At 44.3% G+C, this 14,901-nt stretch overlaps 1 protein-coding gene across 1 annotated transcript in view; it reads right to left on the bottom strand.

Annotated features, from left to right (window-relative positions):
* Positions 1-319: 319 nt before the first annotated feature.
* hs3st2 (heparan sulfate (glucosamine) 3-O-sulfotransferase 2) overlaps positions 320-14,901 on the bottom strand; it is a 71,815-nt gene continuing 57,233 nt past the window's right edge. The window contains exon 2 of the mRNA XM_060943115.1: positions 320-938. Within this exon, the coding sequence (XP_060799098.1) occupies positions 320-938 (619 nt within the window). The remainder of the gene's footprint in view (positions 939-14,901) is intronic.

The following is a 14,901-nucleotide window of genomic DNA, read 5'->3' as shown; positions in this document are numbered from 1 at the left end:
CAAGTACTATGAAACCAAATGACAGCTTCTCAGTTACTCTCTTGATTTAATGAGCAAGTGTCAATCCTAAATGTAGTAAAGGATTTCAAGTGGATGGCACAGTGTCCTGAGCTACAGTAGGAATAGCTATGGATTTTGCCTGTGAAGAATCATTCAGTAAGCTTATAAGCTAGTTTAATATCTTAAGAGCATTTGGTCTTCATTTGTTTAAAGTGTCCTTTGAGGTTTTCTGTTTTCATTCACTCCTTCTATCAACAATCTGATCTGACTAATAGACTTCATCCAATGACTCATTCATCATTTAAGAAAGCATACCACTTCAGTCCCATCTGAAGTCATGTCCGACCATTTCATAAAACTTCACATTGAAAGGCCTATAAAAGTCACGCAACTGCTCAATGACCTCCTGGTCGATTTGCACATGTGTCCTGCCCTTGGACTTGCCAAGGCATCGAGGAGTGCTGCTGCTCTCAGGCTTCTTCAAACAGGGGAAGCCTTTCGTTCGGTTGAAATAGAAGTGCTTGTCTGTGATGATGCGTTTAAGTCCCAGAAAATCCTGCACGCGGCCCAGCTCACCAGCTGGGTCCGTGATGAGCCGTTCGCCGCTCACAAAATGGATCTGTGAGAGCCGGAAGTACTGCAGCCAGTTCTCTAGGTGCAGGATATACATGCCTATGCGGATGGCGTTCCATGAGGTGTCCACCAATCCTTGGCTCCTGTTCTTGAAGGCGAGCTCCTCAAAGCTGGGGATGTCTGGCTTTTTGGACAGTGTCTGTGTGTAGTCCGAGATGGCTCGGGTCACTGGATTTCGCACCACCACAATTAATTTGGTGTCTTGGGACATACTGGCGATGCGGCGTGGAGCCTCACGCGTTACAAAGTAGCTGGGTGTTTTCTCCATGGTGATTTGGCTGTCCAATGTTCGTGGCATTAGGCCTCTAGAGAGGAATAGAAAGAAATGACACTGATGAAAGATGTGGATGCAGTCCTTGTTTAAACTGTTAATTTTATCCTTAAAGAAATAGAATAAATCTAAATAGAAAGAATGGACATCTTAGGGAGGTATGTGGGACATTTAATGAAATGTAAAAAAAAAAAAAAAAAGAATGGTAAAAAATAATATTAAAAATGACATCATGACATTTATTTCATATTGTGTTACTTCACATCATATTTTACACTAAGCAGTGAAATTCCATCAATTTGCTTCATTTGCTCATCTCAAAAATAAATTTCAGCTATTAAAAATGAAAAAATGAAACGATACAGCCTGTAACATTTACAAGTCGCTTATTTCACAAAGCCTATGCACTATGCAGAAAAACTAATTGTCCCAGCCAATATTCCTGATGAAGAGGTAAAAATAACACTGGCCTTTGGGTGTGATTGATAGAAAGGAAAAAAAAATCAAGAGGATAAAAGAAAACAGCCAGTGCACACACGTATAAACCTCCTTGAAAAAATTGAGATTCTGTTACAGTCATGAAATCAGTGCATATACCCAAACACACAGAGAAGCTTTTAATACTTTCAGCCAATGTTTCCAGTCACTTATCTCCCCAGTGTGTTTGATGCTGAAGGGCATGGGGAAATTATCAAATCTCAGCCACATCCTGCACTCTTAGTCATAAATCACCATCACCTGCATTACAGATGCACAATACCGAGAGAGGCTTTGGGAAATCTAGGACACTTGAAATAGGTCATTATTATCATCACAAAGTTTTTCAGTAGAAAACCATCAAATCCTCCAACTTCAAAGTTGTACAAACACGAACTGGTGATCTACAGAACAGGACAATTGTTTTATATCTTTCTTTCTTCCTTTTTTTTTTAAACAGTGTAATAATCAGTACTGCGCCATGCAGGTTTTCCGTATTGGTTTTAACCTGAATTAAAGGACATTTGTATCCCTGATCAATTTTTTTTAGCAATTTATTCATATTGAGTAATAGATTTCTGAACATTATTGATTCCTGATATGTCTCAAAGAGGACCCAGTATGCAAAGAGACAATCACAAACATCATGTGCTGCAGTTGGAACACAATAATTTTATGCAGGATCGTAAACAACATAATATTTTAAACTGCAGTGTGTTAGATGTTCTGTTAAAATGGAGAAAGAAAAAGTCAGGAAAGAATATAATACTCGAGAGAAAAAAAAAAAAAGGTATACCGTACCAGAGATGTCCCAAATGGTGCACTTACGGCTTCGTGGTCCTCGTTTGTGCATGCCCATGAAGCTGTAGGATGTCCCATTTCTCATTTACAGATTTAAAAAATTCTCAAATGCACCCTTGAATCAAAGCAGACCTGGCAGAGGTCTCTTACCCAAAATCCCTTGCGGTTGTTAGCGAGCACCAATCACAGTGAAAGGATAAGAGAAAAGAGAGCTGCAAGGCATATGAAATAAAAGTACAAGCTCTTCGAAGAAAGAGTCTGAATGTGTCTTTCGTTATTATTTTACTTGTCATGAAGCAACATTAGGTCTAAAAATGACATGAAACAAACCCATCAAAAGTAATTAAAATTGAGCATGTGCTAATGTAATTTAGATCATTAGTGAATGAATATGTCGAACCTACCTACAGTACACATGATGTCATATAGAGCTAATGGGTTTTCATCATGGTAACAAAATGATTATGAACATCACTGTCGCCTCACAGCAGAAAGATTCTAGGTTCGAACCTTGTGGTCGACTGGGGCCTTTCTGTGTGGAGTTTCCATATTCTCCTCATGCCTGTGTGGGTTTCCTCTGGGTCTGGTTTCCTCCCACAATCCACAGATATTCGGATTAGGTCAACTGGCCCATACACTCACTGGCCACTTTTATACAGTAGGAACTTGTTCTTGATTCTAAGATTCCTGTTCTTGGCTGCAGGAGTGGAACCCAATGTGTTCTACTGCTGTTGCATGCTGAGATGCCTTTCTGCTCACCACGGTTGTAAAGAGTGATTATATGAGTTACTATATACTTCCTGGTAGCTTGAACCAATCTAGCCATTTTCCTCTGACCTCTCTTATCAACAAGGTGTTTGTATCCACCCACAGAACTGTCACTTACTCAGTGTTTTTTGTTTTTCGCACCATTCTGTGTAAACTCTAGAGACTGTTGTGTGTGAAAACCCCAGGAGATCAGCAGTTTCTGAAAGACTCAAACCAGTCCATCTGGCTCAAACCAACACCCATGCCACAGTGAAAGAAAGTCACACTTTCAGATCACAATTTTTCCCATTCTGACGTTTGAAATGAACATTAACTGAAGCTCTTGATTTGTATCTGCATGATTTTCTGCGTTGTGCTGCTGTCAAGGGATTGGCTGATTAAGAGAACTGCATCAAACAGCAGGTGGATGTATGGGTGTTCCTCATAAAGTGGCCGGTAAAAAAGTGTGAATGGCTGTCTGTCTCTCTTTCGCCTTTTCGACCAACAGGGAATGGGTACTTGAACCAGTTCCATTCAGGATTCTCTGAACCTTGATGCCAGCTAGTGAACCGGCCCACGTTTTCACCAGTTTTCAACCATTGTAATCAAGGATGAGTCATGAATGGAGGGTACTGCACAATTCACAATGGGAGTAAACAGTAGTAGCAGGATGGCAGTGTGCTTTGATTACCTGTGAGCTTTTGTTCTGTTATTGCAGATATTTATTTTCGGTCCATTTTTTTTTCTGAAGCTGTCTCCTTTTTCGTTGCTGTGTTCTGCTTCCTCTCCAAAGTAATGACACACCCACTGATGTCATCATGGTTCATGCTGGAAAAACCAGCTGCATTTTGGTTCCTGCTGGGAACCAACTTTTCAGGTTTGGATATTTATTTTTGGTCGAAATGCTCAGAATGCTTCAAAATCTGGTGTGCGAATCAGAACGGAACCTGTTCCCTGTTGGTCGAAAAGAGGTACAGTGGGGCAAAAAAGTATTTAGTCAGTCACCAATTGTGCAAGTTGTCCCACTTAAAAAGATGAGAGAGGCCTGTAATTTTTATCATAGGTACACTTCAACTATGAGAGACAAAATAAGAAAAAAAAATCCAGAAAATCACATTGTCTAATTTTTAAAGAATTTATTTGCAACTTATGGTGGAAAATAAGTATTTGGTCAATAACAAAAGTTCATCTCAATACTTTGTTATATACCCTTTGTTGGCAATGACAGAGGTCAAACGTTTTCTGTAAGTCTTCACAAGGTTTTCACACACTGTTGCTGGTATTTTGGCCCATTCCTCCATGCAGATCTCCTCTAGAGCAGTGATGTTTTGGGGCTGTCGCTGGGCAACATGGACTTTCAACTCCCTCCAAAGATTTTCTATGGGGTTGAGATCTGGAGACTGGCTAGGCCACTCTAGGACCTTGAAATGCTTCTTACGAAGCCACTCCTTTATTGCCCGGGCGGTGTGTTTGGGATCATTGTCATGCTGAAAGACCCAGCCACGTTTCATCTTCAATGCCCTTGCTGATGGAAGGAGGTTTTCACTCAAAATCTCACGATACATGGCCCCATTCATTCTTTCCTTTACCCGGATCAGTCGTCCTGGTCCGTTTGCAGAAAAACAGCCCCAAAGCATGATGTTTCCGCCCCCATTCTTCACAGTAGGTATGGTGCTCTTTGGATGCAACTCAGCATTCTTTCTCCTCCAAACACGACAAGTTGAGTTTTTACCAAAAAGTTCTATTTTGGTTTCATCTGACCATATGACATTCTCCCAATCCTCTTCTGGATCACCCAAATGCTCTCTAGCAAACTTCAGACAGGCCTGGATATGTACTGGCTCAAGCAGGGGGACACGTCTGGCACTGCAGGATTTGAGTCCCTGGCGGCGTAGTGTGTTACTGATGGTAGCCTTTGTTACTTTGGTCCCAGCTCTCTGCAGGTCATTCACTAGGTCCCCCCGTGTGGTTCTGGGATTTTCGCTCACTGTTCTTGTGATCATTTTGACCCCATGGGGTGAGATCTTGCGTGGAGCCCCAGATCGAGGGAGATTATCAGTGGTCTTGTATGTCTTCCATTTTCTAATAATTGCTCCCACAGTTGATTTCTTCACACCAAGCTGCTTACCTATTGCAGATTCAGTCTTCCCAGCCTGGTGCAGGTCTACAATTTTGTTTCTGGTGTCCTTTGACAGCTCTTTGGTCTTGGCCATAGTGGAGTTTGGAGTGTGACTGTTTGAGGTTGTGGACAGGTGTCTTTTATACTGATGAGTTCAAACAGGTGCCATTAATACAGGTAACGAGTGGAGGACAGAGGAGCCTCTTAAAGAAGAAGTTACAGGTCTGTGAAAGCCAGAAATCTTGCTTGTTTGTAGGTGACCAAATACTTATTTTACCGAGGAATTTACCAATTAATTCATTAAAAATCCTACAATGTGATTTCCTGGATTCTTTTCCCCCATTCTGTCTCTCATAGTTGAAGTGTACCTATGATGAAAATTACAGGCCTCTCTCATCTTTTTAAGTGGGAGAACTTGCACAATTGGTGGCTGACTAAATACTTTTTTGCCCCACTGTATCTGTTCACCGTGCGATAGATTGGCGACCTGTCCAGGTTGTACCCCGCCTCTACTAATGTCAGCTGGGACTGACTCTAGCTCAACCCATGACCTGCAATGGATCAGCGGTATTGTGAATGAATGAATTTTTTGGTCAAGAATTGACCCAAGATTTTCACTTACTACTTTGACCAATTTTATAAGGAACAATATATATTTTAATTCATACTTCACTGCAGCAGACTGTAGTAGTTACGTTTTCCTTGTGGATTTCCGTGGATGGTCTCATGTATGGTTGAGTTGAGTGAGCGGGACAATACTGCTCATGTACAAAATGGTTTGGAAGAGTATTTAGATAAAAAATCAGTTAGTTGATACATTTCTTCAGGACGAGAGCTCCTGGGTTTGTGTAAAATTATGTATAAGGAAACCCACTAACATAAAGCTCAACTGATATGCTAAGCTTCAAATCACATACCTGCCATGAATTACTGCAATTTTATAAATAGATTATGCTGTCAGGTTTAACTTGTGTCATGAATTTAACTTTAGGACATTGTGCCAAACTACACTTGATAAACATTTTCTGAAAATCATTTCATATTAACACGGTGAAAGAAACCAGTGCAAAACAAATCCATAAATTATAACAAATAAGACTAGTTATTCCATTAGGACAAAAGAAATGGCACCCTGTAAAAGGACGAAGTGTGTGTCTGTTGTAGCTGACACACTGCAGTGGTTGAGCATTACTGAAACATTTAGTGCACACTGCACATGATGGTTCAGATTGCAGCGTTGCCATCTCACAGCTCCCCAGTTCATTCATGAGCTTGGGCTACTAAAATTTTTTCTTCCTGGGTTCATCTAGGTTTCCTCTGGGTTCTCTGGTTTCCTCCCACTTCCCAAAAACATGCAGGTAGTTGGATTGACTGTGCTACATAGCCTCTAGGTATGAATGACTGTATGAAGTGTGTAAATTCTCATACCCAGTGTTTAACCCTGACCAGGATAAAGCCATTATTGAAGATGAATGAATGAATGCCCTTCACAGGTACTCTTTCATCATTTAGTCTTCATTTTGTTGCTTTTAGATCTCTGTGAACTTTGTGTGCCAAGTATGCATATGGATGATTGGCATTTATTAAAGGGGCGGTCACACAGCACTCCGCGTCTATATCACGTACAAAAAGATACAAAAATCTGGTGGACGTGGTCGTAAGTGCTAATTTTTGGTCAATTTTGGCTTTGCCGTGCTTTGTACGGGGTATGGCCGTCGGCGGCTGTTTCACTGCTGCAGCACTGCCTAAGCACAGCTAACCAAGTCCAGCCACGCACCCAGATGTTCCGTACCACCCTCCTCCTCCTTCTTCTTCTTCTCTCAGCAAGGATATGTTGAGCCTGTATCAGTTGGTTCTGTTGGTGCTGGAGCATTAAGATGAGGACATCACAGCATTGAGGGTTCATGTTCACCCCTTGACATCTAGACTGCAAGTGCCGAGGTCTCAGAAAATTACGGTATTTATACATGCCGCAAATCAGAAGTGATGCAGAAGTGATTAGACAGTGATCAATCGAATTTAGAACTTGTTTGAGACGTCGTTTAACGGGCTTAGACAGTGCTATGTACGCGGAAAAATCCATTTCTCAGTGATAAGCCGCTAAACACACGCTATATCCCGTGATACCAACGCGTAACACCTGTTCGATGACCGTGCTCTGCCCGTGATAGACCGCCAAACTTTCGCGTCTTACCACGTCTCCCCAAGTTTTAATAACGGCCGGGACACTGATTATCACGTGTTTTTCACGTGTGTTGCACGTCTTTACCACATGTGCCAGCCGTGGTTGTCCGCGGTCTAAAGTTTTGAGCAGTCCAAAACTTTTTACCGCGTCCGACGCCGTTCCGATTTTCCCCTGCGTCCTGTCACGTCTGTATATCGACTGTAACATGTCTTAACTTCGACATCAACACGAACAACATCGTCTGCTTCACGGGAGAGCACTTTTTGACGGGTTTTGGCCGTGATAAAGCCGTAAAGCGCTGTGTGACCGGGCCTTAACATACACATGTGAAAATGTGTTAAAACTGTCACATTTTAATTTTAGTAAAACACTTAGAAAAGAAACCCATTATTCGAATTTATTGGAAAACAAGTTTTTTCGAGTTATTTCTGTCTACACTGTGAACTGCTAAGCCTGCTATTCTAGGCTGGGATTCCCACCAATTTGCAGCTTTAAACTGGTCTCCAAATGCCACAGACTGAAATGTGTCCTTGTATCAGTGGAGGGTGCTTAGTCATTAGACTGCTGGAAGTGTAAAGTATTTCTATCTGCTTGCTACGTCATGATGTAACAGCTGCATTTCAGGAGCCAAGCCTCATCTTCTGAACATCCCACAGGGCTGTGTTCCTCATTGTTTGAATAGATTGGAGTCCAAAAAACTATGCAATTACCATGAAGGGAAATGTTTCCTTGCTTTTAGCATTTGTAAAAAGAAATATCTTCAAAAAGAAAGTTTTTAAAACAAAGAAGAAAGTGGCAAGAGGGTGGGACAAACAGTGGTGATAAGTGATTGGTTGTGGGTGGGGGCATGGTTATCAGCAGTGATTGGTTGTGGGCAGGACCATGGTTATCAGCAGTGATTGGTTGTGGGCAGGACCATGGTTATCAGCAGTGATTGGTTTTGGGCAGGACCATGGTTACCAGCAGTGATTGGTCGTGGGCAGGACCATGGTTACCAGCAGTGATTGGTCGTGGGCAGGAACATGGTTATCAGTGACTGGTTGTGGGCAGGACCATGGTTATCAGTGACTGGTTGTGGGCAGGACCATGGTTATCAGCAGTGATTGGTCGTGGGCAGGACCATGGTTATCAGTGATTGGTTGTGGGCAGGACCATGGTTATCAGTGACTGGTTGTGGGCAGGACCATGATTACCAGCAGTGATTGGTTGTGGGCAGGACCATGGTTATCAGTGATTGGTTGTGGGCAGAACCATGGTTACGAACAATGACTGGTTGTGGGCAGGACCATGGTTACCAGCAGTGATTGGCTTTGGGCAGGACCATGGTTATTAGCAGTGATTGGTTGTGGGCAGGACCATGGTTATCAGCAGTGATTGGTTGTGGGCAGGACCATGGTTATCAGCAGTGATTGGTTTTGGGCAAGACCGTGGTTACCAGCAGTGATTGGTTGTGGGCAGCACCATGGTTATCAGCAGTGATTAGTTGTGGGCAGGACCATGGTTATCAGCAGTGATTGGTTGTGGGCAAGACCATGGTTACTAGCAGTGATTGGTTGTGGGCAGGACCATGGTTATCAGCAGTGACTGGTTTTGGGGAGGACCATGGTTATCAGCAGTGATTGGTTGTGGGCAGGTCCATGGTTACGAGCAGTGATTGGTTTAGAGCAGGACCATGGTTACCAGCAGTGATTGATTGTGGGCTGGACCATGGTTATCAGCAGTGATTGGTTGTGGGCAGGACCATGGTTACCAGCAGTGATTGATTGTGGGCTGGACCATGGTTATCAGCAGTGATTGGTTTTGGGCAGGACCATGGTTATCAGCAGTGACTGGTTGTGGGCAGGACCATGGTTATCAGCAGTGATTGGCTGTGGGCAGGACCATGGTTATCAGTGACTGGTTGTGGGCAGGACCATGGTTATCAGCAGTGACTGGTTTTGAGCAGGACCATGGTTACCAACAGTGATTGGTTGTGGGCTGGACCATGGTTATCAGCAGTGATTGGTTGTGGGCAGGACCATGGTTACCAGCAGTGATTGGTCATGGGCAGGACCATGGTTATCAGTGATTGGTTGTGGGCAGGACCGTGGTTATCAGCACTGTTGCTTGTGGGCAGGACCATGGTTATTAGCAGTGATTGGTTTTGGGCAGGACCATGGTTACCAGCATTGATTGGTCATGGGCAGGACCATGGTTATCAGTGATTGGTTGTGGGCAGGACCATGGTAATCAGCAGTGATTGGTTTTGGGCAAGACCATGGTTACCAGCAGTGATTGGTCATGGGCAGAACCATGGTTATCAGCAGTGCTTGGTTGTGGGCAGGACCGTGGTTATTAGCAGTGATTGGTTTTGGGCAGGACCATGGTTATCAGTGATTGGTCGTGGGCAGGACCATGGTTATCAGCAGTAATTGGTTTTGGGCAGGTCCATGGTTACGAGCAGTGATTTGTTTAGAGCAGGACCATGGTTACCAGCAGTGATTGATTGTGGGCTGGACCATGGTTATCAGCAGTGATTGGTTGTGGGCAGGACCGTGGTTACCAGCAGTGATTGGTTTTGGGCAGGACCATGGTTACCAGCAGTGATTGATTTTGGGCAGGACCATGGTTATCAGCAGTGATTGGTTGTGGGCAGGACCATGGTTATCAGCAGTGATTGGCTGTGGGCAGGACCATGGTTATCAGTGACTGGTTGTGGGCAGGACCATGGTTATCAGCAGTGACTGGTATTGAGCAGGACCATGGTTATCAGTGATTGGTCGTGGGTAGGACCTTGGTTATTAGCAGTGATTGATTTTGGGCAGGACCATGGTTACCTGCAGTGATTGGCTGTGGGCAGGACCATGGTTATCAGCAGTGATTGGTTGTGGGCAGGACCATGGTTATCAGCAGTGATTGGTTGTTGTCGGGACCATGGTTACCAGTGATTGGTTGTGGGCAGGACCATGGTTACCAGCAGTGATTGGTTGTTGTCAGGACCATGGTTACCAGTGACTGGTTGTGGGCAGGACCATGGTTACCAGCAGTGATTGGTCGTGGGCAAGAACATGGTTATCAGTGATTGGTTGTGGGCAGGACCATGATTATCAGTGACTGGTTGTGGGCAGGACCATGGTTACCAGCAGTGATTGGTTGTGGGCAGGACCATGGTTATCAGTGATTGGTTGTGGGCAGAACCATGGTTACGAACAGTGACTGGTTGTGGGCAGGACCATGGTTATCAGTGACTGGTTGTGGGCAGGACCATGGTTACCAGCAGTGATTGGTTGTGGGCAGGACCATGGTTATCAGTGACTGGTTGTGGGCAGGACCATGGTTATCAGTGACTGGTTGTGGGCAGGACCATGGTTATCAGTGACTGGTTGTGGGCAGGACCATGGTTATCAGCAGTGATTGGCTTTGGGCAGGACCATGGTTATTAGCAGTGGCTGGTTGTGGGCAGGACCATGGTTATCAGCAGTGATTGGTTGTGGGCAGGACCAGGGTTACTAGCAGTGATTGGTTGTGGGCAGGACCATGGTTATCAGCAGTGATTGGTTGTGGGCAAGACCATGGTTATCAGTGATTGGTTGTGGGCAGAACCATGGTTACGAACAGTGACTGGTTGTGGGCAGGACCATGGTTATCAGTGATTGGTTGTGGGCAGGACCATGGTTACCAGCAGTGATTGGTCATGGGCAGGACCATGGTTATCAGTGATTGGTTGTGGGCAGGACCGTGGTTATCAGCACTGTTGCTTGTGGGCAGGACCATGGTTATTAGCAGTGATTGGTTTTGGGCAGGACCATGGTTACCAGCATTGATTGGTCATGGGCAGGACCATGGTTATCAGTGATTGGTTGTGGGCAGGACCATGGTAATCAGCAGTGATTGGTTTTGGGCAAGACCATGGTTACCAGCAGTGATTGGTCATGGGCAGAACCATGGTTATCAGCAGTGCTTGGTTGTGGGCAGGACCGTGGTTATTAGCAGTGATTGGTTTTGGGCAGGACCATGGTTATCAGTGATTGGTCGTGGGCAGGACCATGGTTATCAGCAGTAATTGGTTTTGGGCAGGTCCATGGTTACGAGCAGTGATTTGTTTAGAGCAGGACCATGGTTACCAGCAGTGATTGATTGTGGGCTGGACCATGGTTATCAGCAGTGATTGGTTGTGGGCAGGACCGTGGTTACCAGCAGTGATTGGTTTTGGGCAGGACCATGGTTACCAGCAGTGATTGATTTTGGGCAGGACCATGGTTATCAGCAGTGATTGGTTGTGGGCAGGACCATGGTTATCAGCAGTGATTGGCTGTGGGCAGGACCATGGTTATCAGTGACTGGTTGTGGGCAGGACCATGGTTATCAGCAGTGACTGGTATTGAGCAGGACCATGGTTATCAGTGATTGGTCGTGGGTAGGACCTTGGTTATTAGCAGTGATTGATTTTGGGCAGGACCATGGTTACCTGCAGTGATTGGCTGTGGGCAGGACCATGGTTATCAGCAGTGATTGGTTGTGGGCAGGACCATGGTTATCAGCAGTGATTGGTTGTTGTCGGGACCATGGTTACCAGTGATTGGTTGTGGGCAGGACCATGGTTACCAGCAGTGATTGGTTGTTGTCAGGACCATGGTTACCAGTGACTGGTTGTGGGCAGGACCATGGTTACCAGCAGTGATTGGTCGTGGGCAAGAACATGGTTATCAGTGATTGGTTGTGGGCAGGACCATGATTATCAGTGACTGGTTGTGGGCAGGACCATGGTTACCAGCAGTGATTGGTTGTGGGCAGGACCATGGTTATCAGTGATTGGTTGTGGGCAGAACCATGGTTACGAACAGTGACTGGTTGTGGGCAGGACCATGGTTATCAGTGACTGGTTGTGGGCAGGACCATGGTTACCAGCAGTGATTGGTTGTGGGCAGGACCATGGTTATCAGTGACTGGTTGTGGGCAGGACCATGGTTATCAGTGACTGGTTGTGGGCAGGACCATGGTTATCAGTGACTGGTTGTGGGCAGGACCATGGTTATCAGCAGTGATTGGCTTTGGGCAGGACCATGGTTATTAGCAGTGGCTGGTTGTGGGCAGGACCATGGTTATCAGCAGTGATTGGTTGTGGGCAGGACCAGGGTTACTAGCAGTGATTGGTTGTGGGCAGGACCATGGTTATCAGCAGTGATTGGTTGTGGGCAAGACCATGGTTATCAGTGATTGGTTGTGGGCAGAACCATGGTTACGAACAGTGACTGGTTGTGGGCAGGACCATGGTTATCAGTGATTGGTTGTGGGCAGGACCATGGTTACCAGCAGTGATTGGTTGTGGGCAGGACCATGGTTATCAGTGACTGGTTGTGGGCAGGACCATGGTTATCAGTGACTGGTTGTGGGCAGGACCATGGTTATCAGTGACTGGTTGTGGGCAGGACCATGGTTATCAGCAGTGATTGGCTTTGGGCAGGACCATGGTTATTAGCAGTGGCTGGTTGTGGGCAGGACCATGGTTATCAGCAGTGATTGGTTGTGGGCAGGACCAGGGTTACTAGCAGTGATTGGTTGTGGGCAGGACCATGGTTATCAGCAGTGATTGGTTGTGGGCAAGACCATGGTTATCAGCAGTGATTGGTTGTGGGCAGGACCATGGTTATCAGCAGTGATTGGTTGTGGGCAAGACCATGGTTACTAGCAGTGATTGGTTGTGGGCAGGACCATGATTATCAGTGACTGGTTGTGGGCAGGACCATGGTTACCAGCAGTGATTGGTTGTGGGCAGGACCATGGTTATCAGTGATTGGTTGTGGGCAGAACCATGGTTACGAACAGTGACTGGTTGTGGGCAGGACCATGGTTATCAGCAGTGATTGGTTGTGGGCAGGACCATGATTATCAGTGACTGGTTGTGGGCAGGACCATGGTTACCAGCAGTGATTGGTTGTGGGCAGGACCATGGTTATCAGTGATTGGTTGTGGGCAGAACCATGGTTACGAACAGTGACTGGTTGTGGGCAGGACCATGGTTATCAGCAGTGATTGGTTGTGGGCAGGACCATGGTTATCAGCAGTGATTTAAAATGAGCATATATTTTTCAAGAAACAATCAAATTTCTCAGTTTCAATATTTGATATTTTGTCTTTGTACTATTTTCAATGAAATATAGGGTTTCCATGATTTGCAAATCTTAACATTTTGTTTTTAATTTATATTTTCCACAGTGTCCAAACTTTTCTTGGAATTGGGGTTGTTCTTTATCTGCTTTAAAATAGAAGCAGGCTTACCCCATCACAATACAAAATACACAAATACACTTCAATGCAGAAGTTTTATGATTAAGATCAGATTTTTGCACTAAATCACGTGCCACGAACGTGCATACACAGAAACAACTAGGGTTTTGTGTAACAATACACAAACATCTTATTTGCTTCAATACAATAAGGTGGTGTCTCACTGACGTAGTACATTGTCAATGCAGCAAAAATAAGAAATGGCTGAATATGTGGCTTAGATTTCCATTTTCAATTGATTAAAACATTCAACATTATTAAAGCAAAATAGTGATAGTGTTTGTGTGCTAAAAAAAGCTGCCCGTTAGAATGCAATATGATTTAAACATTGCTGAGTAAACATTAGCTCTAAGCTTTCACTGATGTTGTTTCTGACCAAAACCACTTGAACACTGATTACTTACACACAAATGTCCAAGGAGGACTTGAAGTCTGCATTATTGCTGGCATATTCTACACATACCTGGTAGATTTCAATCCACATTTCCATCTACCACTCAGCATCACACCTTACTAGAAAGCTACAAAGCCTCTCCTTTACATCAGATCTGAAATATTTGGGGGAATTTTCCAGTTCCTGCTTATTGCTGATGGGAGGCATTGCTATTTTCAATTCAGACATATCGAACTAAGAGCCTCATATTGAACGAACTTATTGGTGCCAAGGGTCACATATTATTCACACCATTTTGTCATATTTTAAATGCCATTTCATCTTGTCGATCCATTTCTTATTTATTAAAAGCCTGGTCTTGGAGGACTGAAAATAACTGCCTGGGAACATTGCCAAGGTGGGCACTGAATGGACAGATTTTACTTTGGTACAAATGTTGTTCAAAATGTTGTTTCACAAGTAGCTTATAATAGCATTTTTCTACTTTCCGAGGTCTGAGCTTTACAAAATTTACTCTCTCTCTCTGTCTCTCTCTGCACACACACACACACACACACACACACACACACACACACACACACACACACACACACACACACTATCTACATTCACTGGATATGAGCTACTTTACTACTAGGCTATCAGCTCATATACTGTGACTAGAGAAAAGCTAAATGGTGGTGCGCATCAAGTCAGATATATCACTTTGTTATCAAGTATTTAAAAGAAACAGAAATAGCTAAAAGAATATAGTTCCCCCCCCCCCCAATATCTCCTGTTCCACACTCCAGCCCAGTCAATGGTGCCAAACTGCCAAAAATCCTAAAGAAGAAGAAGAAGAAAAATGGCGGACTGTGTTACTGAACCAACTGAGGACGAAATAAAAACTCTACTTGAAAACAACCCCCCCAAAATACAAAAAAAAGCATAACAAAATATGGAATAAAAGTATTCGATGGTAAGAACGTATCTTTTATTTTTCAAGAATTATTATTACAGCATTTTTC

This window comes from Neoarius graeffei, chromosome 16 (assembly GCF_027579695.1).
Source record: "Neoarius graeffei isolate fNeoGra1 chromosome 16, fNeoGra1.pri, whole genome shotgun sequence".
In the NCBI taxonomy this organism is placed as follows: domain Eukaryota; kingdom Metazoa; phylum Chordata; class Actinopteri; order Siluriformes; family Ariidae; genus Neoarius; species Neoarius graeffei.
Note: the sequence above shows the minus strand (reverse complement) of the source record. Positions and strands in the feature narration are given on the sequence as shown.